This window comes from Pteropus medius, unplaced genomic scaffold (genome assembly GCF_902729225.1).
Source record: "Pteropus medius unplaced genomic scaffold, Ma_sr-lr_union100, whole genome shotgun sequence".
Classification (NCBI taxonomy): domain Eukaryota; kingdom Metazoa; phylum Chordata; class Mammalia; order Chiroptera; family Pteropodidae; genus Pteropus; species Pteropus medius.
In genome coordinates this window covers 396,379-424,355 of record NW_024353790.1, presented here as the reverse complement: position 1 = coordinate 424,355, position 27,977 = coordinate 396,379, and the positions used below count along the sequence as shown (strand labels likewise).

At 37.1% G+C, this 27,977-nt stretch overlaps 1 protein-coding gene across 12 annotated transcripts in view; it reads right to left on the bottom strand.

Moving 5' to 3' along the window:
* Nucleotides 1-27,977, bottom strand: part of SYNE1 (spectrin repeat containing nuclear envelope protein 1) — a 406,416-nt gene that overhangs the window by 161,449 nt on the left and 216,990 nt on the right. For all 12 annotated transcript variants that reach the window (XM_039851332.1, XM_039851327.1, XM_039851325.1 and 9 more), the window contains 21 exons: nucleotides 26,150-26,467; nucleotides 25,258-25,413; nucleotides 24,932-25,102; nucleotides 24,004-24,330; nucleotides 22,699-22,851; nucleotides 22,225-22,392; nucleotides 20,187-20,363; nucleotides 17,932-18,078; nucleotides 16,518-16,643; nucleotides 14,960-15,136; nucleotides 13,758-14,023; nucleotides 10,081-12,241; nucleotides 8,427-8,764; nucleotides 8,077-8,221; nucleotides 7,218-7,436; nucleotides 6,208-6,467; nucleotides 4,694-4,859; nucleotides 4,193-4,348; nucleotides 2,995-3,147; nucleotides 2,200-2,382; nucleotides 888-1,025 (listed from right to left, as the gene is read on the bottom strand). In XM_039851332.1, the coding sequence (XP_039707266.1) occupies nucleotides 888-1,025; nucleotides 2,200-2,382; nucleotides 2,995-3,147; nucleotides 4,193-4,348; nucleotides 4,694-4,859; nucleotides 6,208-6,467; nucleotides 7,218-7,436; nucleotides 8,077-8,221; nucleotides 8,427-8,764; nucleotides 10,081-12,241; nucleotides 13,758-14,023; nucleotides 14,960-15,136; nucleotides 16,518-16,643; nucleotides 17,932-18,078; nucleotides 20,187-20,363; nucleotides 22,225-22,392; nucleotides 22,699-22,851; nucleotides 24,004-24,330; nucleotides 24,932-25,102; nucleotides 25,258-25,413; nucleotides 26,150-26,467 (6,105 nt within the window). The remainder of the gene's footprint in view (nucleotides 1-887; nucleotides 1,026-2,199; nucleotides 2,383-2,994; nucleotides 3,148-4,192; nucleotides 4,349-4,693; nucleotides 4,860-6,207; nucleotides 6,468-7,217; nucleotides 7,437-8,076; nucleotides 8,222-8,426; nucleotides 8,765-10,080; nucleotides 12,242-13,757; nucleotides 14,024-14,959; nucleotides 15,137-16,517; nucleotides 16,644-17,931; nucleotides 18,079-20,186; nucleotides 20,364-22,224; nucleotides 22,393-22,698; nucleotides 22,852-24,003; nucleotides 24,331-24,931; nucleotides 25,103-25,257; nucleotides 25,414-26,149; nucleotides 26,468-27,977) is intronic.

The window sequence follows — 27,977 nt, the reverse complement described above, 5'->3', positions numbered from 1 at the left end:
ACAAATATACGTAAATCAGAACGAAAGAGAAAAAAATCTAAAATACTTGAGGCTGTTCTTGTAACTTAAATAAAAAGCACTCTGTATTGTACTGCAAGATAACTAGGCTATTAGATATCTAATCTAATCCAAGCCTAAGTTATAAAAGGATGACATTATTTCCTGGATGTCATGACCATGGGAAAGCTTCAGAGGAAGTGAAGTAATGCAGCCACCATGTGGCATGGCCTCATTACTCATTCTCAGCTGACTCCTGCCTCCTGCGGAAGGCCAAGCAACAGAGGCCAGGCAGCAAGCAGAGAAGGAGGCATGAGAGCTCTTGTTGAGCACTCAGATGCCAGGTAATGTGTTTGATGTCTGCACATATGTTAAACCATTTGATTCCCATAATAATGCTGTAATATAAATCATTTACATCTCTATCTTATTGATGGGAAGACGGGATTCAGAGAGACAAAGCAGTTTGCTCTAAATCACACAGCTCTAAAGGCAGAGTTTGGTTTGCCCATCAGTCTGAGTCTGAAGCTTACATAATCTTTTTATGTGTCACTACATCTCTTCATGGGGAGGAATTTTCCACCATATCCCTGCATATAATTGTTTCAACGAAGCTGCAAAAAAAAGAACTGGTTATATTTGGTCTTGGGAAAGGAAAGTTTAGGAGAGATAGAAAATATCCACTTATTTATATAGTCTTATAAAATCTCATGGGTAGTTATTTTCTTTCAAACCACCAGATAAGTTGTACGGCTACCTTAGCTTTCTTCTTTTTAAATCTGAAACCTACAGTAATTTTACACCATGGCCCTCTAAATTTTCTGTCAGTCTAGCCAGTTAAGTTAACCTGCTCTTAGTTACTCTTTGAAAACTATTTTTCCCGAAGTTACCTGATGCGAAATGTACTGTTCCCGAAGTTGTCTTGCAGAATTCCACGTAATCTTTCCATGTACCAAGACCTTAGCTTTGTCGATCCACTTCAAAATCGATTCAAGCATTTCATTGTATTCTTCTAAATGAGATGCCGCCTGAAAAATCATTAACATTCAGATAACAAATGTAACCTCTGCTTCTTGGGGTTGATCATTATAATACCTGATATTTAAAGTGTCAACGCAAGAAGTGTCCAAAACTGTAGAGAATTTTTATGAGTTTATTTGAACTAAACTGATGACATAGGCCAGGGAGCAAGATCTCAAATGTTCTGCAGAATAACAGTTTTGAAGCTGCTTTTACGCATTTGAAATTAAGGAGGGGACATGAGGAAGATTGGAGAATGGAAGGCAGGGGCTGGATTACAGGAGAGTTAACAAGATTATATGCTTTCTTGAGGGTGGTTATGGTTTATTTCAAAGGTGTGTTAACCTAGAACAATGGACAGGGCTGGCTTAAAACCTTTCACTAAAGACGTTATAGGCCTGGAGTGTGACTACCCACCATGACCTGCCCAGTTAGGAATCTGTGATTCGATCACTCTGTGAGTTACTTTCCATAAAACTCCCTTTTTTGTTTTTTTATCCACAAAAGATATCATGAAAAACCAAGTCCTTGTTGAAAATAGTTCAAGGACTTCCTAGTGGTTTTAGGATAAAGTCTAAGTTCTTAATATGCTTGAATAATCTGTCATTTTAAAAAAGAAATTCTCTATTTTCATCTCTTATTCATCTACCTAGATCCCATTTATGCCTTCTCACTTCCATACTCCACCCTCACTGACTAAGGAGGTGGTATGTGGAGATTATAGCTATAGGACGCCAGGGTTCAATATTGTAATTCACTGGTTGAATTAATGACCTGAATCCATTAAGTAAATAATAGCTAATACATACATACATACATACATACATTTATTTATTTATCTATCTATCTATCTATCTATTTATTTATTTATTTATTTATTTATTTATTTATTTATTTATATCTGTATCTTGCTTCAAGATATTTGAATTCACACAAATTGATTTGTAAAACATTACTGGATAAGCATCTGTTTTATAAAATATTTCCCCTGTCTAAAAAATATCCACCCACCTTTGTCAATGAATTTATAACATGGTTTGACATAAAAGAAAGGCAGGTGTAAGCTACTCTTAAATTACTCTCATCTTGGTCGAGATTACCTTTTTATTTATTTTCAAAAGAGTAAAACGGGACATAGAATATCTGCCTTAGAGAATTTTGATTACTGGTCTGGAAACGTACCTGACTGAGCTTGGCAAGCCGATTCTCAGCCTGTCTAATGGTCTGCTGGTGAAGTTCAGTCAGTTTTCCTATCTTCTTGGCTAGGGGCTTAGCCAGTTGGTCATTTTGTTCCGAGAATTTTTGTACTGCTTCATCTAGTTCCATTAACTTTAAATTACAGGCATCTAATTCCTCTCCTAGCACCTAGATGACCATCAAAATAAAAAACGTTAGATTATAGAAAATGAATTTCTCCAGACTTTCTAAGATCAGAAGGATGATATGTTAAATGATTTTTGTAGTAGAGAAATTATAAAGGATAATTCTACCATGACCAGGTCATTTCTGTTTCTTCGGTTGGGAAGGTGGAGCAGGATGTTTTGTAACCCTGGTGTTTATTTCCCATGGGGCTGAGAGAGCTAACATTTTCCTTCTGCCCCACCCAAAAAGGATTAGTCACTTAACTCATCAGCGAAGCAAGAATGCAGATTTAACTACCAAGAACATCCTTCATTTTGGAATTTATATACTTATCTTCCTAAATCATTATTTAGTTCTTTCACACTTTTCCCTTCACCCACACGTGCATCTATTTATTAATACAATTCAATTGTGATGGTAAATTATACCATGTAAGTAGATCTAGATCTGTTGTTGTATTTATAAAATTTCTTTATTACCTGTGTTTACTATCTGGTTTTAATGAAGCTCGCTAATCCAGAAAGATTTTTTTTTTTTCTATAACCCCCAAACAAACTAACTCGAATAATGAATTCATTCAATAGCATTCCTTATGTTTCCACTTCTCTTCTTTACCTTTTGGTCAGTTTTAGCTTGAATTAAATTGTCTGTCTTTGCTCTGAGCTTAGTTAGAATAGTGGTGAGGTCTTTGGCTATCTTCTGAATTTGCTGGCCGAATTCCTGGCTCATGGCTTTGCTCTGTTCAACTTCTTTTACTTTGTCCTGGATCTAAATGATCAATGAGAACAACAAAACCAACCATGGTTAAAATTGGGTAACAGTTACTAAAAACCTCATTCTGGAGATGCTGCCGAGGGATTTTAGGTGGTTAATGCTGCCTTGGCATTGAAACACTTTGTCAAAGGAGCCACATGCAGTTATAAACTCTCATGGCTTTCCATGAGGCCTTACTTGCCCCCATCCTTACGCATTCACTGCACCTTTTAATGCTGCTGTTTCGGCAAAGAAATGCATGTACCATGATTCACTCACCAAATGGTTACAGAAGATTAATAGACAGCAATGTAGATAGCTGAGTTTGAATCCTATTTTCTCCATTTATTAACTCTGTGACCTTGAACACACAGACTCCGCTAAGACTTTTTCTTCGCAAAGTGGAAAATGCTTCTAGATAACTGGAGAAACTCAAATTTGTTTCCAGGCACCTTTTCGTAAATAGCTGTTAATGATCTGGTAACTCTTTCTAATGCTGCAATTATGTACTTATAGTATGACAAAAAAAGAGTTAAGCACATCCAACGGAAGGAAGGTGAAAAAGAATAGTTGACACTTATGTTTCTAATGGCTTTGGTTTGATTAGATAAACATTTATATTTATACTTTTGCTTACAATAAAATGCTGGAGAAAAGATGGCAAAAATGATATTTTTAAAAATAAAAGGCTGAAATAACAGCTAGAAGAAAGCCTGGCAGACTGGGTACTCAACAAATATTTATTGAACATATGATATATATCTTATTTTTTGCTATTGTTGTTTCTTTAAGTCTTTTTTTGTTTATTGTTTTTTTTTTTTTGAAAAAGATGAGGGAAAGCAGGTCAGTTATCTTTAATTGTATGATGTTATCGTTCATATTTATGATTCGATTTTTTTTGGCCTACAAATAAGATTGCTAACTTACTATTATTGTTTTATGCTGAGCTGTGTTTTAACTGTTTCCATGAAGATATAATTGTGAAAATCAAGAACCCTCATATGAGAGTTCTGAACCTATAAAATAATGGAAAGGCACTCTTTCTTGACCCTGGGTTTACCTGATCGTGGATAGTTCCCAGGTTCAATGCCACCTCAGCTAACTGAAGGGAGAGCTCAGAAGGTAAAATAGCATAACGACCCAGGTACTTGTTCTTCTGCTCTTCAGCCACTTTCTCAATGTTCTGTCGGTGATTTGTGGCTTCTGTCAGGAGAATCTGAAGAGAAAATCAAAATGAGAAATTTCTGAGAGCCTAAGGAAATTTTCACAGGCACAGAGATAAGACGAGGTATTGTTCATTAGTATATACGATTAAGTGTGGAATTGGAGAAACGCCTTAAGAAAAACCAAACGTGTTTCTTTGGTCACTGAATAAGAAACATGTCTGCTTTATACAGAAGAAACAAAATCCTGTGAAATAATACTAAAAGCCTTTAGATAACACATTTCTGAAAAATTTTAATTCAGTATTTCGTTGACTATAAACAAAGATGTCTGATTAAAATTGGGGCAATTTTTTAAAAAATGATGGGTATAGGGGAAAAAAAAAAGAGCTTTGTACCTGAAGTTCTTCAAGTTGAGCATCTATTTCTATTGTCGGATTCCCCAAGTATTCCTTGGTTTCCTGAACCCAAGATTTCACAGAATTGATTTGAGCCTCCACCGCTTCTCGCTCCTTCAGCTCTTGCTTGACCGCCTTTCTGTCATTCTTTGCTTTCTGGTGCATGCTTCGGAAACGACAGGAGAAAGCAGAAGTGAACTTGAAATGAAAAGAAGCCCCTAATACATAACATCATGTTATCAAAAACACATTTAAAAAAAGGCGAAGCCTCGGTATCTTTCTTGCAAGTAAATACATTTCCCCAAAACTGTCAGATAATTTTCAGTAACCCTTAAGTTTAATTCAGTATAACAGGAGAATATACATCATATGAAGTAAATGATTTATGACTGGAAAGTTGAGAACTGACACATTCCCATGCCACTAAACTGAAATTTATTTTCCTATCTAAAGTAACCTGGACATTGATGATTTATTTCCTCTTTGGAAATATACTCAAAAGGTATAGAACCATCAGTATTTAAATGTGATGTGCAATTGTAATATTTGTAGCTATGAGAAACAAGTCTTTAAAGAAAGAATCAAGCTTTGGAAATTTTACAATTAATAATGTTCAACATCCAAATTGTAAGTCTTTATTTAAATTGATACATATTTGGTTTAAAAGTTTAAATAAGTGGAGTCAGATTATTCCAAATGCATCTATAAGTGAAAGAGGTGAATATAGGATATGTATGAATAATATGAGTTGATGCAGGAGTTAATTTATTTATTGACATTTCTTCTCTGGCTCAATAAGTAAATCAGGTTATATATCATTAAGTTTAACTTCTTCTATCTACTAAAAGTTCACTACCAGTAAATGGCTATGTACTGAATTTTGGTATCATCCTTGCTCTGATCTCTCTGTCATCCAATTTAGCCATTCAGTTTCCAAGCTTTTATAAAAATAGGTTCTACATGGCTTCTAACGGTTCACCTTTCAAACGTCATTTCTCATGAATAGCCACATCGCCCAACAGTTCCCTGGAAGTGCCATGCTCACTCACTTCCAAGCTTTCCTATGTGCTGTTCCGGTTTGCAAAACTCTCCTCCTACCTCACCGCCTCGCTCAAGCCAGCTCAGTCTTCAGCTTAAAGAATCCCTCTGAAGGGAAGCCTTCCTCGACTGCTCCTCTAGGTTAGTTGCCTCTGATCGATCTTCCCTTAGCATCCTTTTTCATTCTTTACCTAAATGGTTTTTTTAGTTACCCATCTCTGCTGCCTGATTGTAAACAGCAATGACGGTACAGACTGATTCTGCCCAGGTGATCCCTGTATTTCTAAATATTACTAGGTATGTGTTTGTCAGACAAATAGTTGAAGAGCCAAGAAAAATGAAAAGTAGGGATGATGAGAACAGATAACCCCATTTTAAGGTGGAATGATGAAGCACCCCTAGACTCTAATGCCAATTTATCCCTTTGGGTCATGGCCAAGTTTAGTAACAGAGAATGAGAGCAGGTGTATAATTACTTCAGACACCGATCTTGCATAGCCGTGATTTCCTGCGTGATGGGCGGCTCTTCTCCAGGGGACGGCGTGACCCCGTCTGGGAGCATGCTCAGTGCTTGTTGTCTCAGCGTGCCTAAGGATAACTGTTGCTGTTCCAGCTCTAGAATGAAAGTGTCATGATATTCCAGAAGAGTTAAGAGTTCTGCTTTTGAGGCTTTCTCTGCTGAACTTCCTGGTAATTTATCTTGCAGCTGTTCAATCATTTCAGTGGCTTTTTTAACCTGGTGGGAAAAATGTATATATTCTGAAGCACAAAAATAAATAAACTGAAAAAAAATGGGGCAATTTCAATAAATGCCACATTTGACATGCAGTGAAGAACATTAAAGTTGATGGCGTAAACTCTAAATTTCAGGAAACTAAAACCTGAACAATCTTAACATGAAGGAAAGACCATCTCTACAATGCTAGGCTTAAAACTTTAATCTCAAAATAATATCAGGGCAATCAGAGACTGCATAGGGCAGAAAAAGTTTTTTTTTCTAAAAAACTTCAACTAAAAGACAAATAAAAAACTCTTCCAATATTTAAGTTAACATGAATGTGTCTATGAGTTATAAAGAAAGATGAGGCTATTGAATCTTACTTAAAAGATGGAAGAAATTAAATATAGGATTTAGGAAATGAGTTACACTCCTGCTCATTTCTGTGGCAAAGAAAAAGTATTTTGTACCTTTTCGGGGTCAAGTAAGAAAGTTTCACTGAGTCTAGCAAATGAAGAAAAATGGGCTTATCCTCCTTTCGAAATTTAATTTCTTGCTTTTCTTATTCAAATCAGACCCCGACTTGGGACGGAAATGAACACAGCATATTGTATTTTCTTTTACAATTTGGTTTTGATGTCATTTACAAAAAAGCCTTTTTACTTTCATAAGGCCAATTAAAAAAAAAAAAAAGCAAAATACTGCTTTTCGAAAAGCATCATCACCAGTGAGGAGGAGAGAAGAATTTGAGCCCGGCAGAAACGTCACCTTGCTGTCGAAGTTCTTCCACTCATCGGCTGCATCTTCCAGTATCTTCTCCTGGTCCTGGGCCACAGCGCGGAGACGCGCCCAGCGCTGCCACGCTGTAGTCATCGACCTGCTTATGGCTGCCTTGCTGGCCTCGTTTCCAGCTTTTTCCAGTTGTGAAGCTTTATCCTCCAGTGCCACAATTTTCTCATGGAAAGAGTTAACTACTGACACTAAGGGCTGGGGGAGAAGAGGGGCCCGGGGAGAGAGTTTTACAAAAGTTCGGTGCATTTGGCTAAAGCCCAAAATTACCTGCAGAGGAAAATGTTTCTACATAGATTCATTTTCCTCTGGTACCTCTTGCTTTGACACTAAATTCTTAATTGAGGTAGGCTTGGATAGTTTAAAGAAGTAGGGTGAATATTTTTTTTAATTAAAAACAAAAGTTTGTTTGCTGCTTGAGATGACATTCTGCCATTTTTTAAAAAGCAGCAAAAATATAAGTGAGTCAAATTTAATATTTAAGGATGTTATAGTCTACCTTATACGGCTGTGATATATGAGGGAGACTCAGCTATTATCTGAATTAATGTCATTTATCACCAGAAAGTATTTACCGAAATTCATTGTCACGCTTTATCAGAAACAAATGCTCTGAATGTCTTTTTTTAAACCTAGCTATGCATTTCCAACAGAAACCCTAAAAAAAGTGACAGATTTAATTAAGTTAAAACTGCTATGAAACATGGTTAAATGTATACATCTCCTCTTTAAGGAACCCAGGTAGAAATAAAGATTTATGGACCTGTTTCTGGAGCTGTCCTATTACAAAGACCCATTGTGATTACAATGAAAAGACAATGAAAACAATGAAACTAACCTTGTGTTCTGACAGTTTTTCTTCTGCTTCATGACTGGAAGAAGTCTTCAATAAAGAAAATTCAGACAATTTCTTTTCCGCCTCATTCATCAGTTCGATAACCTCTTCCCTTGCTTTCTGGTAATCCTGCCATTGAGTTGCACATCTTGAAAAAGTCCAACAAAAGACAATGAGCGACACGAAGCCACACATTTCTATGCAAAACGGGATGTCGGTATGTAGGATGATACTTAAAAGAATAGATTTGCATGCAAATCACCTCATTAACATATTCACGTTTTCCGCGCAAAAATTCATCTCAAAATACGTTATATTTTACCAGAACATAAAGATGAAAACAACTCTAATACCTCTGCAAGAGGTCCAACTGGGCGTGTGAGTCCCGGATTATCCTCTGGGACTTCTCTTCCAGGGAGGCCATTCTCTGGGCCAGGTCCTCTTTTCCAGTTGGCTTGATAAGTGGGTCCAGGTTGGCTGCCAGGCCTTGGAGTTCCTCCAGATTACTCTGGAACTGATCCTCTGAACTAAAAAATTCCATGTGGCTTTTGAGACTTTCCTCTGCACTCTCCACATCTAGGCCACTGCCCGCCAGCTGTAACATTTCGTGGGCATCCTCAAGCCAGTCGTTAGCTGCTTGGAATACCTGATAGTACCTTTGACATTGACTGTATATTTGAGTCAAGGTAGCCTGAAAAACAGTAGTTACAAATATGATCAGCTCTCAATTGCGGTGTGTTTAAAGGAAATAGTTTAATTTTCCCATTTCTTTGTAGTCCTCTATCACATGGATGTATGTGTATAAGTGAACTGAAAAGTTGGAGGAATTTTTTTGGTACAATCCGTTCTTATCTTTTATTTCTCCTTCTGCTGATCTTGTTATAATTTTATTAGTACAGTTAAAATAAGTCAACAAGGACGTAAATGAAATAGAAATTTATAGTGGTATCTTGACTATTTCTGAACCTGTCCTCTCTCTGAAATATACTTTAATATATGTGTATATACTAAAGTATTTTATATTAAAGTATATAATATTAAATATTTTTATGTATTTAAAATATATTTAAGGTATATATTTTATACTTAAAAAATATATAAAATGCATAGTAATATGTGGCAGACTGAATATTTACCACAGTGAGATAATGCCTCAGTTGGTTAGAAGTGTAATAACATCAGTGGGAATGTAAACTGGTAAAGTCGCAATGGAAAGCAGTATGGAAGTTCCTCAAGAAATTAGAAAGAACTACCATCTGATCCAGCAATCCCATGTCTGGGTATTTATCCAAACAAAAACAAAATCACTCTCTTAAAGAGATATCTGCACTCCCACGTTCTGTGCTTGCTCTCACTTCTTTGTTATCCCCAAGTAAACTCATGATGAATAGTCTCGTCTTGCTTCTGTGGTACTACAGGGACGCAAGAGGAAATGAAGTACTCCCCCTGAGGAAGGGGTGAAGAGATGGGGCAACTGACGAGAGACCCCAGGAAAAAACGTGGCTTGGCCTCAGGCTCTGCGCTGTGCTTCCCCTCTCTCTCTCCATTCAGAGATTCTTCACCCAGCGCTAATTCTAGAAATGCCAGGTTTCACATGGTTTGAAAAAGGCGTTGCGAATTAGTCATTGCTAATTAATTAATTTTATTACTGATGTACTTCCTACAGCATTAATTCTATTAGTGTTATCATTTATTATTTCTCTGAAAGATGAGGTATAGCTGGGGTTACTGTATTATAACTAAAGTGAGGTCCACGTGGAAATCACGTGAAACGAATACCATGCGCATAAACAGTAAAAACATCCTTTCAAGTCACTGCTGAAGACAAATCTATGTAGTATCATCAAAAAAAAGAAATTTTGAAGGAAGCAATTCTAACCCGAAAAGCAAAAGGAAGGAAGGAAGGAAGGAAGGAAGGAAGGAAGGAAGGAAGGAAGGAAGGAATTTCTCACACGTTTACAAATTAGCAGAGCAGAAGAAAGAAAAGAGAAGCCAGGCCATTCCCACCTGTCTGGTGCGTAAAGCATCCTGAATGTCTCCATCCAGCTCGGAGAGCTCAGCGAGAATATTTTGTAAGTCGGCAGAGATCAGCTCCTTGGCCTTCGTGGATTTCTCCTTCTCCTTGTTCCCCAGGGCATTCATTATTCTCAGGCTGGACTGCACCTCTTCCTGGTGAATTTGGACCTTTCTGATCTCCTCCTGGATGTCACGGAGGTTCAGGTCCAGGCATATCGATCCACTGAGTTCTGCCTTCACGCTCCTCAGCCAGTCGAGGGAGCAGCTCAGCTCTGTCTGGAAGTCTCTACTCTGCACCATGCGGCTCTCACACTCCGTCACTGTCGCACCAATGGCAGAAGTCAACAGTTTTAACTCCTCTTGCCAGGACTGGATCAGGTGCTTGGCTTTCTCATAAGCAGAGGGATCAAGGTGTGGAACAAGATCTTCAAGATGCACGGTCACTCGTTTTAGGAGAATTCCTGAATCCTGCAGACTTCCCACCAGGGAGTGATACGATTTGAGCTTCTCCTCTGCAGGAAGCGTCTCCTCGTTCACTTTGGACTGCTCCGTCTTCACAGCCTCAAGCTGCTTCTGTAGCTGGTGGCACATCTTCTCGTGCTCTTGATAAGCACTGGTAGTGTCTTCTAAGAAGCTAAGCCTTTGTTCTGTTTGTCGCTTCAGCCTGTGGTACAAGGCGACAAGGTGTAGCATCTTGTCCGGCTGCCAAGGCTGACCTGTGCTGCGAAAACTTTCTTTCTTCTGGTTCAGTTCATTCACTGCTTCCCCCAGGCCTGTCACCTCTCCCAGGAGGGCTCTGCAACCATCCTGGAGAGAGAGAGCCTCTTCCACCATCAGGTCGGTGGGGACCTGGCTCATCTTTTGGAACTGGTCTTCGAGTTCACTCAGAGACTGGGCTGTCAGCTCAATCAAGGAAGCATATTCTTTCCGAGCGAGAATTGTTTCTTGGACTTTATAGAACTTGTCTTTAGCCAAGGCAATGATGACATTAAATTGCAGGGGCAGAGCATTGAGCTTTTCACTGAGGTAGGAGTGATCGACTTCATTCAGCGACGGCAGCATGACCTGCCCAGTCCTCTGTAGCGTGAGTAGGAGATTTTCATATTCCGGAGATTGCTCAAGAATGTGTTGGTATTTGGCCAGCTGTGTATGAAGCTCAGTGCTCTCATTCATTAGGTTGATTTCAGGAAATGTAACAATATCTGCTTGTTTTAGCCAGTGACAAGCTTTATCGAAATCTTCCTTAAAATGCTTCCTAGAAACTAAATTTTTCTCCAGTTCTTGTAGCCGATGGCTGCACTTTTGTAAAACAGTGTCATAGACACTCTGCAATTCTTGGAGCTTACCCAGCACTTCGCTCTTTTCCTGCTCTGTGGCTCCTTTCATTAATTCGCGACCCTGGGCCCAAAGTCCAGTGACTTCGTTTTGGTAAGTCTTGAGGCTGGCCTGTGCACTCTTACACGTTTTCACTTGTTTGCTCACGTCATCCGGTAACAGGCAGATGTGCTCACGGAACATTATCTTTCGCTCGTGTTGCTGAATTTGGCTGGTGGCCTGGAACACTGCCATAAGAAATTGAGTTTTCTCGGACAAGGTCTTGTTTATGTACTTCCGCCTCTGGCCCACTAAGTCACTGAGACAATTCACGTGTCTCTGTGCCTCAGAGAGCGCCTTCTGGATGACCTGCCGCTCATTTAGGCCGAGGTCAACCATGACTCTGTCAGCATCCTTGATGAGTGACTTCAGGAGCATCTGTTTGGCCTCCAGTTCACTGCAGATGGCAAGGTGATCCATGAGAAGGTTTGGTGCCATATCAGGTGGGGGGCTCTTCTTGAGGGCCTCAGCAATGGCGGGTCGCTGTTCTTCTGCCCACTCCATCAGCTCCTGGAACCTGGCCCGCACTGCGTTTAATTCTTCCAAGTTGGTGACTGACACTTGGATTTTCCTTTTGACAAGGTCCTCCAGCTGAAACCAACGTTGTTCAAGGTGACTTGTCTGTTCTTTGACTAATTCTTTGTCATCTAAATTCAGGTGCTCTATCATTTTCTGCTTTTTTTCTTTCAGATCGTCAATCGCCTGCTTTCTCTCCTGCAATGCCAATGCTAACTTTTTCAAAGCTTCCAGGTGCACAGCTGTGCTCTCAGCATCAGATCTATAAGTATATGAAAGACGTAAAGGCGAATTAGCCAACTCAATATCTATATCTGTTCATACCATGTTATATTATATTTCGTCCTTTTCTTTAAGTGGACGTTCTTAGCTTAGGGTAGCTCAATTCATGGTTTATTGGTACAGGTGCTATAATTATTATGGAATACAAGACCCATATATTTCTATATTAGAAGGCAAACCAAAACAAATTGCCTGGATACTTTCTTTTCTACTCTTTGTTGGCCCTCCCAACACATCTGACATATACTTTTAGCTTCTTCCTTTGTCACTTATAAACTGAGCAGGATCTGCATATTATTAACAAGATCCCTGGATGGTTTGTGTAAACCCTAACCCTCAGAAGCACTGATCTATTGCAGTCTTGAAAATGGCACTTAAATCAATAAGTAATCCACGATGCATGTGCTTTCCTGTGAGAAGAAGCTCCAATAAACAGTATGGTGCTAGTTCAATCTGCAAGATGTAACCAATGGCTCTATTAGCTATTCATTTGTGTACTTAAATATTTTTTATCATTAGAAATCTTCAAAAAGAAGTGTGAAATGCAAAGAATTCTTATCCCTCTGACTACGAAACACACAAGAGGAAATGGAATCTTATAGTCCCTTCCATTTATAAGACGATCAGTTCAAAGTATGAGAACCAGTGTTGGGAGGAAGGATAATGAGTCCAGTTTAGGATTTATTGGGCCTGAGGTGACCAAGGGCGAACCAGATGGAGGTGCCTATTGTAAGCCTAAAAGATGGGCTTTTGCTGATATTGCTTGGATTTACCCCAAAGACCAGTAAAATGTTCAGCATTAAGAAAAAATTCTATAAACAAACCAGAAAATAGAGTACCCTCTCCAAAAAAACTACTTGATTTAACTATATCTAGAATTACATTTTCAGTTTTAGTTGCTGCAAATTAATAAATCTAGGCAGAAGAAGAACAGATTTCAATAATTATAGTGATCAGAAGTTTAAAAATATTTCTTATGAAGACCCAGTGTATATAGAGAATTCTTATTAAAAAAAAAAAGTTAAGAGGAGTTCAATCACTACAAAATTACAAAGGACACTTATTGATTGAATTTGATTTGTTCACTGATTTCTAGAATACCACAAACAAATACAAGATGAAAGCTGGACTGAATTACATAGAATGTATTACTTTACAGAGCCGATAAGAAACCTACGGAACATATAGATTCAAGAAAGATTTATTTCATGAATTCATAGTCTCATAACTGGTAATTAAGCAAAATTGAAAATATTCTTGTGATATTTTTGAGGTCACAGAGAAAAATGGTTTCAAGCAGTTTCCTTTTACCCACTGATTAACATCGAGCAAGGAAAGCCATGACTGTGTCCCAATGACAACATTAGTTTTTTAATACTGTTTTATCAATATTAATAATGACAGACGATAAATATAAGTAAGGCATTTTACATTTTTATAAAAATTAAGAAATTTCCAGCTTAGTATTTGGTGACTCACTGGAGAGGAGCTGTTACCTGGCTAAGTTATCCCACTCTGTAGTGAATTTTTCCAAGAACGCTTCAGCGACATTCATACAGTCATGGTAATCCCTCGTTCTCTGAAGATCTTCTTCCCTTTGCGAGCACAGATTGTCAGACTGAAGGCACAGATCCAGCCACTGATCATTTAAGTGGCTTATTTCTTTGTGTTCAGGAGACTCCTGCTTCTTGGTTAACTTATTCACCTTTTCTGTAATAGTGGTGACTGACGCCTGTTTGCACTGTAATTTCTTAACAAAATCCTAAAGGAAAATAACGACGGCAAAATAAGTAACAGGTAATAAACTCCCCAAATAATATAGAGAGAAGCATAGATGTAACACATCTAAACGCTTTAAATAACTAATGGATGTCTGATGAATGGGTCGTAAGAGACAAAATCTAAAATTCACCATACCTCTTTACGAATACAAATTTCCAAGTTTGTAAGAACTGAAGGGTAACTGTGGTATTTTCTTTTATGGTGCCACTTTAAAAAGTAATAATATTATAGTCACTAAGGTAAAAAAAAGTTAATATTTCTATCTTAAAGTACAGGTTTAGTTTCCTAAAACTTGTTAAAGTTCATGCTTTTGAGAAAAAAATATAATTTATGTCGTCTCTTTTTTTATCACTTTTTTCTGCATAGGTAAACAATATTCCAGTAGAAACTACAAATAGCTCCCTCTCACAGAGGAAAAAATCCTAAAGTTTGTTAATAATCTGATATAACTTCCAATTAAGTTAATATACTAATATTAATTTTGTTATATTTTAAATTACATATAAATATATAGTCTAAATTATTTATGTTACATTTTAAATTAATTATATATTAATATATATTTTATATTTTAATTAATTAGTACATTTACAGTCCTTCAGTGTTAGCAATATTGTGATGAAAAGGTAATAAATAATAAGGCTTCCTGTTTGTTTAGCGGCAGAGTCTCCTGGTTCTATCAGCTAAACCACAGGGACAAAATACAGAATGAAGGTCCTTTGATACAAATGGACAGTTGGATCTCCCCACCAAAATATTTTAATATTTCCTTTCTGATCTGTTCTTTCCTGGTACCAAAAAAAGATTGTTCCAATTCTATCTTATCCCTTAAATAGCAATACTAATGTTTGAGGACTGACCGACACACATGCCTCCTGGTCTTCACTATCTCCCTGGGAGGCCCATTAGTTCTTACCTTCACTTGGGAAACCACGTTATGTGCAATATTGAGCTCCAGCTCTGAGTGACGCCTCTTCATGTTCTGCAGTTGCTGATCGGCGTCCTGGAGGTAGATCCAAAGCTCGGCCTTCATGTGCTTGATCTCCTCCCAGCCCTGAGTTACGTGCTGTGCTTGGGCAAGCCTCTGCTCCACCTGGAGAGAACGCGATGGCAGGAGTCAGCAGCAACAGGGAAGAACATTTACGCTCAATGAATCGGAGATGCGATTCTTCAGCCTGTCCACGTACGCAGGCCAACACACATGCATGCTTGTTCACATGTGGACACATACACACGTGTGCACACACACACACACTGATAAATACAGGAAGAATTCTTTATCTGTTTCAAGAAAAGTAGATTTTCCTTTTTATATTTAGGTTTTCTAAAGGCTTGAAATGTCTAGGACGTGCCATTTGATTTCAGTCAATATGTGAAGCTCTAAGAAGTTTTAACAATTTATTAGGTCAAAAGCTGCCCTAATTGTTTTTCACATTGGGCATTTTAGGGGATGCATCTATTTGAATTACTCGTGAATTTGGTCTTGGGGTTAACTAGAAAAGACATATTGTTCTCTATTGTACATTATTGCAAGGTCTAATAAAACACCAAGTTATTAATGTTTTGGATATATTTTTAGATTGACTTTACTGGTTTTTAAAATCATGTGATTGATTCCAATACATCATATCTGTAAAAAATATGAATTATATCATCTTTCATAAGGATTTAAAGATCTTTGCTTTGATAATATAGACATTCGCTTTGATAATTTAAAAGCAAGAAACCCATATTATTTTGATTATTAAATATCTACGTTATTATTTATTTATTTTAAATCTTCATTATTTTTTATTTAGATTATTTTAGCATTCTGTGGATATTTAATCAATTAAATACCAAAACCAAGTCTTATTTTTAAATTTGAAACCTAAATGTGTTGTATTAAAGAGTTTAAGGCAGTGGTGGCTATCACATTGCCCTCTGCTGCCATTTGCCTGCTGTGCTTAGGTACTGCTGACTCAGCACATTTTTCCACTGAGCCCAGATATAGCTTCAGAATTCTTTAGGACACCATGCTCAGACACTTCCAATGGCTTAGAAGGGTCATGACAGATGGCATGCTCGTGACCATCCCTCATATAAAGCAAAGATAAGAAATCCTTTTCATATTAAGTGTTACCTCAGTAAAAAGGTGGAAAAACAGAAAGGAACAAAAATGAGTAGAAAAATAGGAAAAGATAAAGAGAAAAGGGTAATTAAAAAGAAAAGAGAAAAGAGGCTCTAACGATAAGCAGATCACTGAGACGACGTGTTTCAGTTCTAATTCAGTGGCACCAGTTTCAGTGTGCTTATTTTTCTGCGACAGTTGAAATTCAAATATTTATTTATTACAATGGCTGCAGAAGTATTATAGCAAGAAATATTCAAGCAGATATATTCTTTTACATCTAACATGCAAACAAAAGAATATAATAATATGGACAAATCCAAGGGTTTATTATTATTATTATTATTATTAATCATTATTTTACCATTTGCTCTGTTTGTTGAATGTCTTTAGCTGTGGTTTTCACTGAAGAGTTTGACAAGTCACACATGGAGCAAAGGAGATCTAAGTAGGTCCTTGCCTGTTCCTGCAAAGCTCTGAAGTGTTTGACCTGAAAACAAAATTGTGAAGAGTGAAAGAGATGTATGCCATATTTAGACAGCAAGTCTTTGTATACTTGTAATATTTTGTTGATATTTCAAAAACAATCTTGCTATGTTCAGTATTTACAACCCTTGTTGTAAATGACATACACTAGTGACTTGTGCAAAGAATTCAAAACATTCTGACAAGGGACCCATTTGTCCACCACTTGCTTCACATTATAATTAAAGAAGTTTGTATGGTCTGGACAAAGGAAACATCCAAGAAACTTCTACAGTTTTTTCTGTAATAAATAAGGTCTGAATTTGCCAAACCACCCCGTTATGTACCTATGACCCAGAGAAAGTTATCTGTCCAAAGCAACTTTTGAAAATGAGAAGAGAATAAGATAACAGATTTCTTATCTTATATTTACTTTAAAAAAAAATAATGATTTAAGATTTATATAGTTGACTTGATTCCAAAATCACTCGGAGCAGCTTATAGATTGTCAGTGACAAAACAGTTGCAAAAGATTTTTGCTAAAATCAATTTCAGGGGGCAAATCTGATAGTACTTTATCCCATTCCCCTAAATGCCTTATAAAAACATATGGCATTCTCAATGGAATCAAGTCAGTGCGTCAATTTCTTGTGGTAGTGGGGAGCATGTTATCATCATATATTTATTGTTTACAAGGCAGGAGGTATTAGGAATACACAATGCTTCCTGGGACCATGAATGAATTGCAACCATAGCCTGTCAAAGCATGACCCCAGTCTGACACCATCTGAAGTTGTCGTTTGTCAGTAGTGAAATTCTCCAGTCACATATCCAAATGAGCCGATGACTAGAGTCAAGTTCAGATCTTATTTACACAGGCATACCTCAGAGATATTGTAGATTGGGTAAAGTGAATATTGCAATAAAACGAGTCACACAAATTTTTTCATCAACCAAGTTATGTTTATACTATACTGCAGTCTATTAAGTGTACAATAATAGCATTATGTCTAAAAAAACAATGTACGTACCTTAATTAAACATACTTTATTGCTAAAATATGCTAATCATCATCTCAGCCTTCAGTTAGTTATAATCTTTTTGCTGGTGGTTGCCAAAAACCTTCAGTTTGTTAATAAAATAAGACAATATCTATAAAATGCAATAAAGTAAAGCCCAGTAAAATGAGGTTTGCATGTACTTACATATCCCCAGTAGCCAGCGCAGTCTGGCACATGATAGGTACCTAATATATTTTCATTGAATGTCTGAATGAATCACATAACACAACACAAACTTTCAGGAGTCTATACCTGCTTAACGGCTTCTGCCCTGCTGAGAGGTGGATGTGGACTTGGCTTTAAATCTGGTTGGACTGCAGAAAGCCAGGCCTGGCACTGCTGCAGAGTGTCTTGTCGACTAACATGCCTCTGAAGTTCATGTTCCAAAGTCTGGTACACCTGAAACAAGACAATCAAGCTGCAACTGTGAGAACTATCTTTTGTCTCTATAAACATGACCGGAATTAAGTGACACACGTCCACAAGTCCACTGAAATGGATTACACCCCCAGGACTCCCCAACACTATACACATATCTATAGAGTTTGCATATGTTCCAAAATACTGCAAAGCACAATTGCCGTGCCCAGTTTATAACTTCTCAACCCACACGTTACAATGTTATATCTTGAGTAGGGAGAGAATGAGGCAGAGTTAATGTAACTATAGAAATGTGTTAGGATACATAAAATCATTGAAGTAAATTGTCAAACATAAATTAGAGTTTTTGCAGCTTCTCCATAATGGTATAAATATTGTACTTTTTGTTCAAGCTAAAAATTAAAAGTAAAAATAAAATGCCATTTCATGAAAAGATAACCAATATTTCTCTAACCGAAAGGCTCCTGCTTTAGGACTAGGGTCAGATTGGAACTAAATTAAACCAGAAGGGAGAGAAGAGTCTGATGCCCTCATTTCATCTTAGAAGCTATGTTCCAGAACAATAATAATCTAAATATTTTCTAATATGTCTATTCAATTAATTAATCCTTAATCAGCCAACCAATTTCCTTTGTTTTTTTTTGGGGGGGGGATGAATAAAGTATTCATTTCTATGTTTTCAATAATCTACTCAGTTCAGCATTGCCAGTGCTCATTAGGACATAGCCACTCTCTGTGACCACATCTGTCCAGTGTGTTACCTCACCACCCCCCGCCCTCCTGCTTTCGTCAGGCTGGGCTGTGTTCCATAAAGACACATGGAGAAACTATTATGTATTTCTTTGAAATCAAGGGGAAATATCCCTATGATGTTTCCTGAACAAACAATTCCATTAAAAAAAAAAAAGGAAAGAAAAAAAGGACGTGAGGTTAGACTGGCTCTTCTTTAATTACTGACTCAAGAGAAGCAATAATTCATTTTCATCTGATATTGAGACTGTCCCTTATTATTAGTACAAGCAAAACTGAAAGAGAAGTATTTTGTTCTCTTTATCATTTTTGCAAATTTATTTTATGAACTCCGTTCTTAGAGTTTGATCTGCTTTTTAAATTTTTATTTTTAAAATATTTGTGCCTTTCAGACATTTACCAATGTTCCTTTAAAAATTCAAGTTGTATCCCTAATGTACAGAAAATGCCCACTACAAAGTCAGTGTTCGATAACCCTCTGCTAAATGAGTGAACCAATAAGTTCACCAGAAAACTTCATGTTTTTTTCCCGTCTCAATCTCTTTTCCTCCTTTGTCATCATCTACAATTATCTGTTTGCTTACTTTGTTCCTCTTTTTAATTAACTTTTGGAAGGTGAATTTCCAGTTCTAGGGAGTCAACTAATTTCAACCAGCAATTTTTTTATTATCATGATGAATGCAGACCATGTTCCCATGTCACTTGTATTTTTCCGGTTCTCACTGGCTAGCCCAGTAACAAAAATAGAGGAATGTCTGCAGTGTCATTTAAAAATTCTAGAATAACAAAAAACAATTCATTGATTGTACTTATTTTTTATTAAAAGGGCAATTCTTACCCATTTTAGACTTATTTTCATAACATGAAGGATTTCATTTTAGTGGAAGTATACCAATTAAAGTATAACTCAAAATTACTCTTACTCTTTTTCTCAACTTTTATATGAATTCATAAAAACATTAAATGCGAGTTGAACTTAGGATGCATAGATTTAAAAAGAAAATAATTGGGAAAATTACAGAATAAATTTACTTCTGTATTATAGAAAAATGGCAACTTAGAAGGAAGCATTGATGGTGTACAAATAAAAACAAACAAAACAAAATTAAAAAAATATTTTATAATCAATTTATGGAATAAATGGATTGGGTAAAACCAAATGTATGCAATTTACCGCTTCGACACATCAATCAAATGTGCGATATGTTAGCTCTGTGTTCACACAGAGACAGAAGTCTATGCTCCCACTACCTGCCTGGACATACGCCAAAACTACCCCAAAGACCGAAGCATCAGAACTATTTTTAAATATCTCTAGATTTCACAGCCTTTCTCTTTTATTCATCGTCATTCCAGAACGTCACAGTGGTACTCACCCTCTGTGCTGTGCTGCAGACCGCTGAGTAACTATCCTTTGTGCCTTGCAGATGTGTGTGCACATTTTGTTTAAGTTTCATTTGAAGGTGTTCTGCACACTGGCTGATCAAATTATCGCCTTTAGTTTTAAGGTTGTTCAAACGGTCTTCAAAACCAGCAATTTCTTCCATCATTGCCTACAAAAATGAAACAAACACAGAGTTCTTATAATTCCATCTTTAGTCTTTAAATAATGTATTTACCAAACAGAAGGTTTAAGATGAAGAATTTAACTGTTTAATAATGTTTTTTTGAAAGAGTTTTGCAGTTTGTCTTGGATACCACATAGCAAATGACAAAACAAAAACAAAAATGTATATTTTCATGGATGTTCCAATTGGGAGAGTTAATGAGTTTAATGGATTAAGTTACATAGAGATGATGAAATAACCTTTAAAACTAGAGTGAATTCATGGCTGATCTCAGATACACGCTCCATGCTATTATTATCAGAGAAAGGAAATTCATATATTGTTTAAGTTCTATAAATTATAATTCTGGTATAATTTATATCTAAAATAATCCAATTACTATTTAATCTAATTTACTAATATCTAACCTACTCAACAATATAATATCTGATTTATGTAATTAATAATCTAAAATCTAATTATTCATCTCTAATGTAATATCTAATTTACATCTAATAATATTTATATTAATAAAAATAACATAAATTATTAGTCCTGATAAATATGTATTATTGTCATTGTTTTACAGATGGAGAAACTAAAGCATAGATGAGTTATAGAAGATACTCAAGGTCATATGACTAGTAAATGGCAGAGCCCGCAGCCTTTGGCCCTCACTCTGTCTGCCTCCAGCACATTCATACCATTGTGCCCACATATGTTCTCTAGTGAGCATTCTCAAAGATCAGACGGGAGGAACCAACTTATTGATATCACGTTTTAAGTTTCTTACTGCTAGATGATATTTACTTATATCACTACTATACTATACATAGTATATACTATATATTATATACCACATATATATACATACATACATATATATTTATATACACTGTAATATATCATCACATACTTACGATAAGTGACACATTCCAACACAAGGTATTCTGGGTTGCCACATAAATATATCTACCTGGAGGGCTCTCAGCAGCCCAGGGTCCACTGCTTTTTCCAAGAGTGCTGGGTTACAGGTTATCATATACACCATATTGAAAAGAACCATTATGTCTTCGAATTGGAATAAAATCACTGCAATGTGAGGTTACTGAGGGCATTCCCTCAGTGCCTAATAGAATATATCATATAGTTATTTTCTATTCATATTTGCTAAATAAAATTCTATGGACAGGAGCCCTGAAGCCCGGGAGGGTAACTGGCTTTCCTGACACACTACTAGATATTGACCCCATCATGACTAAAATTCGGTTTTCCAAAATTGCTCCATAAAATTGTGACCATATGACAACCTGTCATCTGGTTCATATAGTTACTACAAATACATATGAACAAAGACAAGAACACCTCATATCAGTCCCGTAATTTGCAGTTCACCAAATGCTGACAGACATCCTCTCCCGCGATGCCCCCGCAGCTGTGTGATGGGGCCGGGATCCTTCTCGCCCTTTCCAGAGGAGAAAAAGGAGGAGCCTCTGAGAGGCTAAGCTTCCCCTGCTTGGAAGGGGAGAGTCTGGCTAGAATCTAGACTTTCTGATTACTAGTTCTATATCCTATCTTTGGCTGCACTTTTGTAAATTAAAGATAATTTCTTTCTTGGATAAATTACTCCATAAAGACTACAACGTGTTTCGAGTTGAAGGCTAGCATTCGACTGTGGTTGAGTCGCTAAAATATTGACTTTAACTGTTCTCATTTATCAGGCATTCTTGGCATGCAGACCTGATTTCTTAAGTATAATCATTGGAATCCAGAGATGCACGCACACGTACACAGGTGTGCTCACACACACACGGGCATAGCTGTGAAAGCCGTCTGTGTGCTTTAGCTCTGTAGAGAGTAGGCGTACCTTGTGGTGGGCCAGTTGCTGGGTGATTGTCTCCAGGTTGCTGGTCTCCATGAGGTCAGGTGCCACCAGGCGGCCGGACATCTGCAGCAGCCACTTTTCTACCTCTTGGAGTTCACTGTTGTAATCTTCATGGTCTTTGACTTTCACCTCCAGACTGCAGACATGTTCCTGTGAAGCCAGGTGCCCATTAGAGGTGACTTTCAAGCCAAAAAGCAAATAAAAACTGTTTTATATTTCTAAAAAAACCCAGTGCAATTCCTAGGGTAGGTCGAGTTACATATACCAGAGAATTACTAGGAACAGGAAAAAAAAAAAATAGAAAAAGAGTTGTCATGCCATTTAAAATGCCCCTCTGAAAAAAAGAAAGGTTACTGACCCATTTCAGCCCTTTAAATCTTCTGACAGAGAAAAAGAAGTCAGGGCCCCCTTTGGGCAAATAAATACATTTTTGTTGAATTCCCAATGTCTCCTTACCTTTCCTGCACTGCAGAGGTCCTGATAGTCACTTTGAAGCTTATCTATTTTGTCCTTTAAAGTGACATCCTGCACCAAGTCCAGAAGAGCTTCGCCTTTCTCTCTCACTGATTTTACTGAGGGCTCATGGGACAGCACCGTTTGTTGAAGTGACTTGAATGACAAAGAAAAACAGAGCCAGCTCACCTGTGTGTTCGAGGTGAATATGTACATATGCCCGTGGCAGGTATGAGATGATCTCTTTCAAACAGACATTCGAGACGTATTTTATAAATCAGTAAATGCAAAACATGAAAGAGAGGATGACTTTTTGTGGCTAATATGGTTCTCAAATACAGAGTAACGCATCAAATAGTTCTTCATGTGTGGAAAGTATGAGAAAGCATTGTGTTTGGCTAAATTTAACATAGTTTATATTTCTGGCTTCCACCTCATCTCTTTCAGCACCATCTTTTTATTTTGAGTTCATGAAGTTAACTGCAGCCCGAGTTGCATGTGAAGTTGGAGAGATAAATTCCAGCTGTAGCATTGCTGTACAGGCTCACAGCACTGTTTAAATACATCAAGAACTCAGTGGAAAACAGAAAAGTGGCTGTGATTCTTATCTGGTAACTTCAAAGACATGCTGTCAGACTTGGTAGAAAAACCAAGGTTGAGAATAGACATTTTGGCTGGAGGAGGAAAAAGCTTCCCACAGGGAAAGCTCAGAGGCAAGCCATCACACTAATTCTTGAAGACTATCACTTAATCATTCAGAACACAAATTATTCCACATAAAAGTTTCGATAATTGTTTCAAATATTTGAGCCGGTGAAATATCTATATCTATAACATGTTATAGCTAGCTATAGTCACATCACCATTTATTCTTTGAAACATTAATTTCTAGGATGTTTGGCTATAGTTGGTTAATGAGAATTTATTTTCAATTTACTTGTTTTCAATTTACTGTAGGTTAGCTTATCTTGGGAAGATGCTACACGAAACAGAAAATTTATTGGTGTGAGATCCTGATGCCTGGAAGACTTATCTGGAAGATCCATATACCTGGATCACACTGTGAGAATAGATCTCCATTTATAAATACAATCTTGAATATGAGGCAAATATGATTCATGTATGGAAACATAACTTTGACGTAGTGTATCTAGCCAAATAAAATGATATCACTCACCCCCAGTAGAATAGACACGCTATGGGCGTTTTTCAGCACCCACGAAGGGTGACACACACCAAGAATCAACTCCCTCCCATTGAGTCCCTAGAGGACACCCTCGTGCATTTGCTGGAGTAACAACAAATTACCTTGTATTTGGATAATTGAGCTTTTTTCTCATATAATTCCATTTTGGGTTCTTCAGGAACGTGTAGGATTTCTTGGTATTCTGCTATCCATTGAGTTAGTGCTTTATATTTATCTGAGAATTCCTTTGTCAAATGGAGGCCTTTTTCCAGAGTCATGTGCTCTTTCCGAACAGTGCTGGTCAGTTCCTTCAACTGCTCTACGTGGCCATCGATCTCTTTTCTTAACGTCTCTGCCTCACCGTCCTCCAAGTACATAAGAGCCTTCTCTCCTTTCTCCCGGGCCGATTTCAGCAAACTGTGGCCTTTCTCCATGTCTTTCAGCAAACCCTGTCGTGAAAGAGAGTGAGTAAGAAGCAAATTCTGAGTTAACCTTATTTCTTTCCTTTTAAAGAAAAGGCTTTCAAGTCCCATTCTCGAGTCTACCTATTTCCTCTTAAAATATGTTTTGAAGTTTATAACCAGATTTGACCTGCTAGGAATGAGGAAACCATTTTTTTTTTCCTTTACTTCAATAAAGGTTTTAAAATGTCTGATCAAGGTATCATTTCCGAATCAGAGACTTGAGAGAGAACTTGATGTTTCTCTCATCCTCAGCAATGTTCCTAAAGATGAGTTAAAACTGCTAACACACGGTGCCTTGAATTTGGGATAAATGTTTTTTTGTCTTAATTTTTAAGTGTGAAACTGGAAATTAGGTAAGAATTTTGTGAACAGTCACGTCTAGGTCATTCAGAGGACATCACATCACCAATATGTGAAAGCCTGCTTTCGGCCTTAGAGAGATTAGAACTTGGAATCTGAAGTAAAATGATGAGCCAAGGACCATACCAGGCAGGAATGAGCACATGTGCTCCCTACATCTAGTGTGAGGATCAAGCAGCTCAATGAAAGAAGGGTCGGGAGACAAGTCCGACGCATGCATGCCTACCTCCAATGTCTTCATCTTTTTCCCCATCATCGCTATATCTACTTTGTCAATTTTGGCAGCCACATTCTTGAAGTTTTTGTGAGTAGAGCTGTACCAATCAGAATAGAAACTTAGGGATAATTCGGATTCCTCCAAACTCTGGATCTCTTCCTCCAGGAATTTTATTTGTTCCTTTAAAAGAAAACACAGTATTGAAGAGTGAATTAAAGACCTGTGCCAGTGCCTTTCTTTATAAATACATATCTTCACTGGAAGCGAATGAAAGGAAGAACATTTTGGCTTGTGAAGTTTGCTGGTCCAAAATGAGCAGCCGGTGGCCCCCTCACCAGCACTTGGAGAAGGAGGGCCTGGTATCTGGAAGTCAGCTGTGTGGCCTGGCAGCTCATCCGGCTGCTCACGTGACGCTCGTCCAGGATCTCCTGAGCTCTCGCTCCTACTTCCTCAACCTCATCTCTGTATGTGGTGATTTCTTCGTGCCACTTCTGAAATGACATGGGTATTGCAGGGAAAAGTTTAACCTTTGGTATTCTTGAGTAAGACAAATATACGTATTTTCTTTATAGGAAATGATTTCACTGTATGTTTAAAACATATTTATTGTGAGATATAATTTTGAAAATATATATTTAACCCTCATGAAAAATTGTATAAAAACCATGCAATTAAGAGCTACAGATTTTTGATTTGGGCTCTTTTCTGTATATACTATACTTCAGTTCAAAAATTTTAAAACAGAATAGCATAAATTTTTATATTTTCTGTTATATTTAGATAAGTTTTAACCTAGATGAATAGTGAAAAGAAATCCTACGAGCCTAAGCATTATTTTGATATGTGCACCGAATTTACATAAAAATTAAAATAAAACTAAATATTAAGTACTATTTCGATGCATTCTATTTGAACAATTTCAAATCTGAAACATAAACTTAAATGGTTGCAACACTAGCATTCATGTATCTTTACAAAGCAAGATAATAGGATATGGGAAGAAAATAAAAAATATTTCATTAAATTATATTTTATTAAAGACCAATTTAAGATTCTATTAATAATTGCTGTTAGAATGTTCTGTCCTAATTTACATTAAATTTCTTTCGAAGCAGAAAAAGATTTTGCAAAAGCTAAACCTGGGGAAAAACGTTACTATTTTAATGAAACAAACTATGCAAGACAACGGCTGCTTTGACCAAGATCAGGATTCGGCTCTAGCTGTACCTTCAGCTGATGGAATTGTGTCTCCTTGGCTGCCCTGTTAGACTGACGTTCCGTCTTGAGGCTCATTTTCTGCTCCAGCGTTTTCAGCCATTCATCTACTTGCTGAAACTTTTGTTCCATCAGTCTCAGTTTGTTGACTGCATTGTTGAACTGAGTTCGGGTCTCGGACAGTCTCTGCTGGTAAGCCTGCCAGTCCTGCCGGAGGGACTCTAAAGCACGATCCTCCGTCTGGGGGATGCCTGATGGGATCACTTCCTCTCTGGTGTGCAGCACTGAATTCAGCAGTGCCTGCCCTTCAGCACAGTGCACTTGCAGCTCCTGCAGGGGAAAGGTATGGCTGTCACACCTCGTTCATATTTTACACCTGCACAGGTTATCGCGTCTCACCTGAGCCAACCGTGCCAGTTTGAAACAACTGTGCCAGCTTGAACTTCAAGTATATAAGAATGATTTTATTCTGTCTTATACAGAACAACGTGTATACTTAACACTGAATAGAGTCCCCCCAACCAGGAGAAAGATTCGCAAATATTTCCTATTAAAATAATTGAAACACACGCATAAATAACACACACAAGGGAATATTTGTCTCAATCGTCTTAGAAACAGTTTCTGAAATTTGACTTTTCAGCTTATTAGCAAAAACACTTCTGATTAAAAGGGCTATTGTTTAAAAAATAAATAAATAACCTAGGCTTTTTATGGCTCAGAATCTGTTTAAAGAGCCTAAGGCTTCTTGCTTCACCTTTGAATGGGATCAGTGCCTCACCAGTGGTTGAGAAATAACAATAAACCCTCTTTTTCCCAAGAAGGGACATTGCCAAATCTATGCTCTAGGGAAGGTGATGGAAAAGAAAAGTTGGCCCAGAGGGTCACAGAGCATACAAACCTGAGAGGTTGAAATATCACATCTGCCAACCAGATACAAATACAATTTTTTTCCACCAAAACGTAAGCCCCAAAGATTTACCCTACAAGTTCAGTATGAATCAAGACTTAGCATAAACTATAATTTATAGAAAGAAAAACCCATAGCCTTAAAGACATTGGCAAAATAATATTATATACTCATATTTCTTATGTTAAAAAAAATCCAGTGTTACTCAGTCTGATCAACTAAAGTTGAAAGGAACCAAGTCAAAACCCAGTGTTAAAAGTATCAAGTTACAATACAGTATTATAAAAAAAAAAAAAAGCTTTAATACCAATTCTAACTATTTGAAATTGCAGATATCTGACTATTTCTACCAACAAAAATCAAAAGTAGCAATCTTATGTGGTTCAAAGTAATGGATACATTTTTCCTCAGCTACGATGTTACTTCAAGAATGTTGTAATGTGAACATGCTGTAAATGAAAAATGATAATACATATGGTAAAGTATTCATCAAAAGGGCCACGAACATAGAAATTTCATTATAAAATTCTTTAAGATTTTTGAAAGTTAATTTTGTACAATCTCATTTCTTAATTCAGGGGCTGGCAAACTTTTTCTATAAAGGGCTGGGTAGTAAATATTTTCAGCTTTGTGGGCCACACTGCCTCTGCTCCACCTACTTCTAACTCTGCCATTGTAGGGCTGAAGTAGCTGTAGATGGAACATAAATGGATATGTGTGACTGAGTTCCAAAAACTTTATTTAAAATACAGGCACTGGGGCTCTGGGCTATAGTTTACTGATCCTTGCCCTAATTTATTCATTTTCCCAATATTTTACCCTTTTCGTATTTTGTAACTGTTTTCTCTATTTAAAAATCATCACTATATTATATATATATATATATATATATATATATATATTCTTTTTATGTCCCATATTTCAAGTATT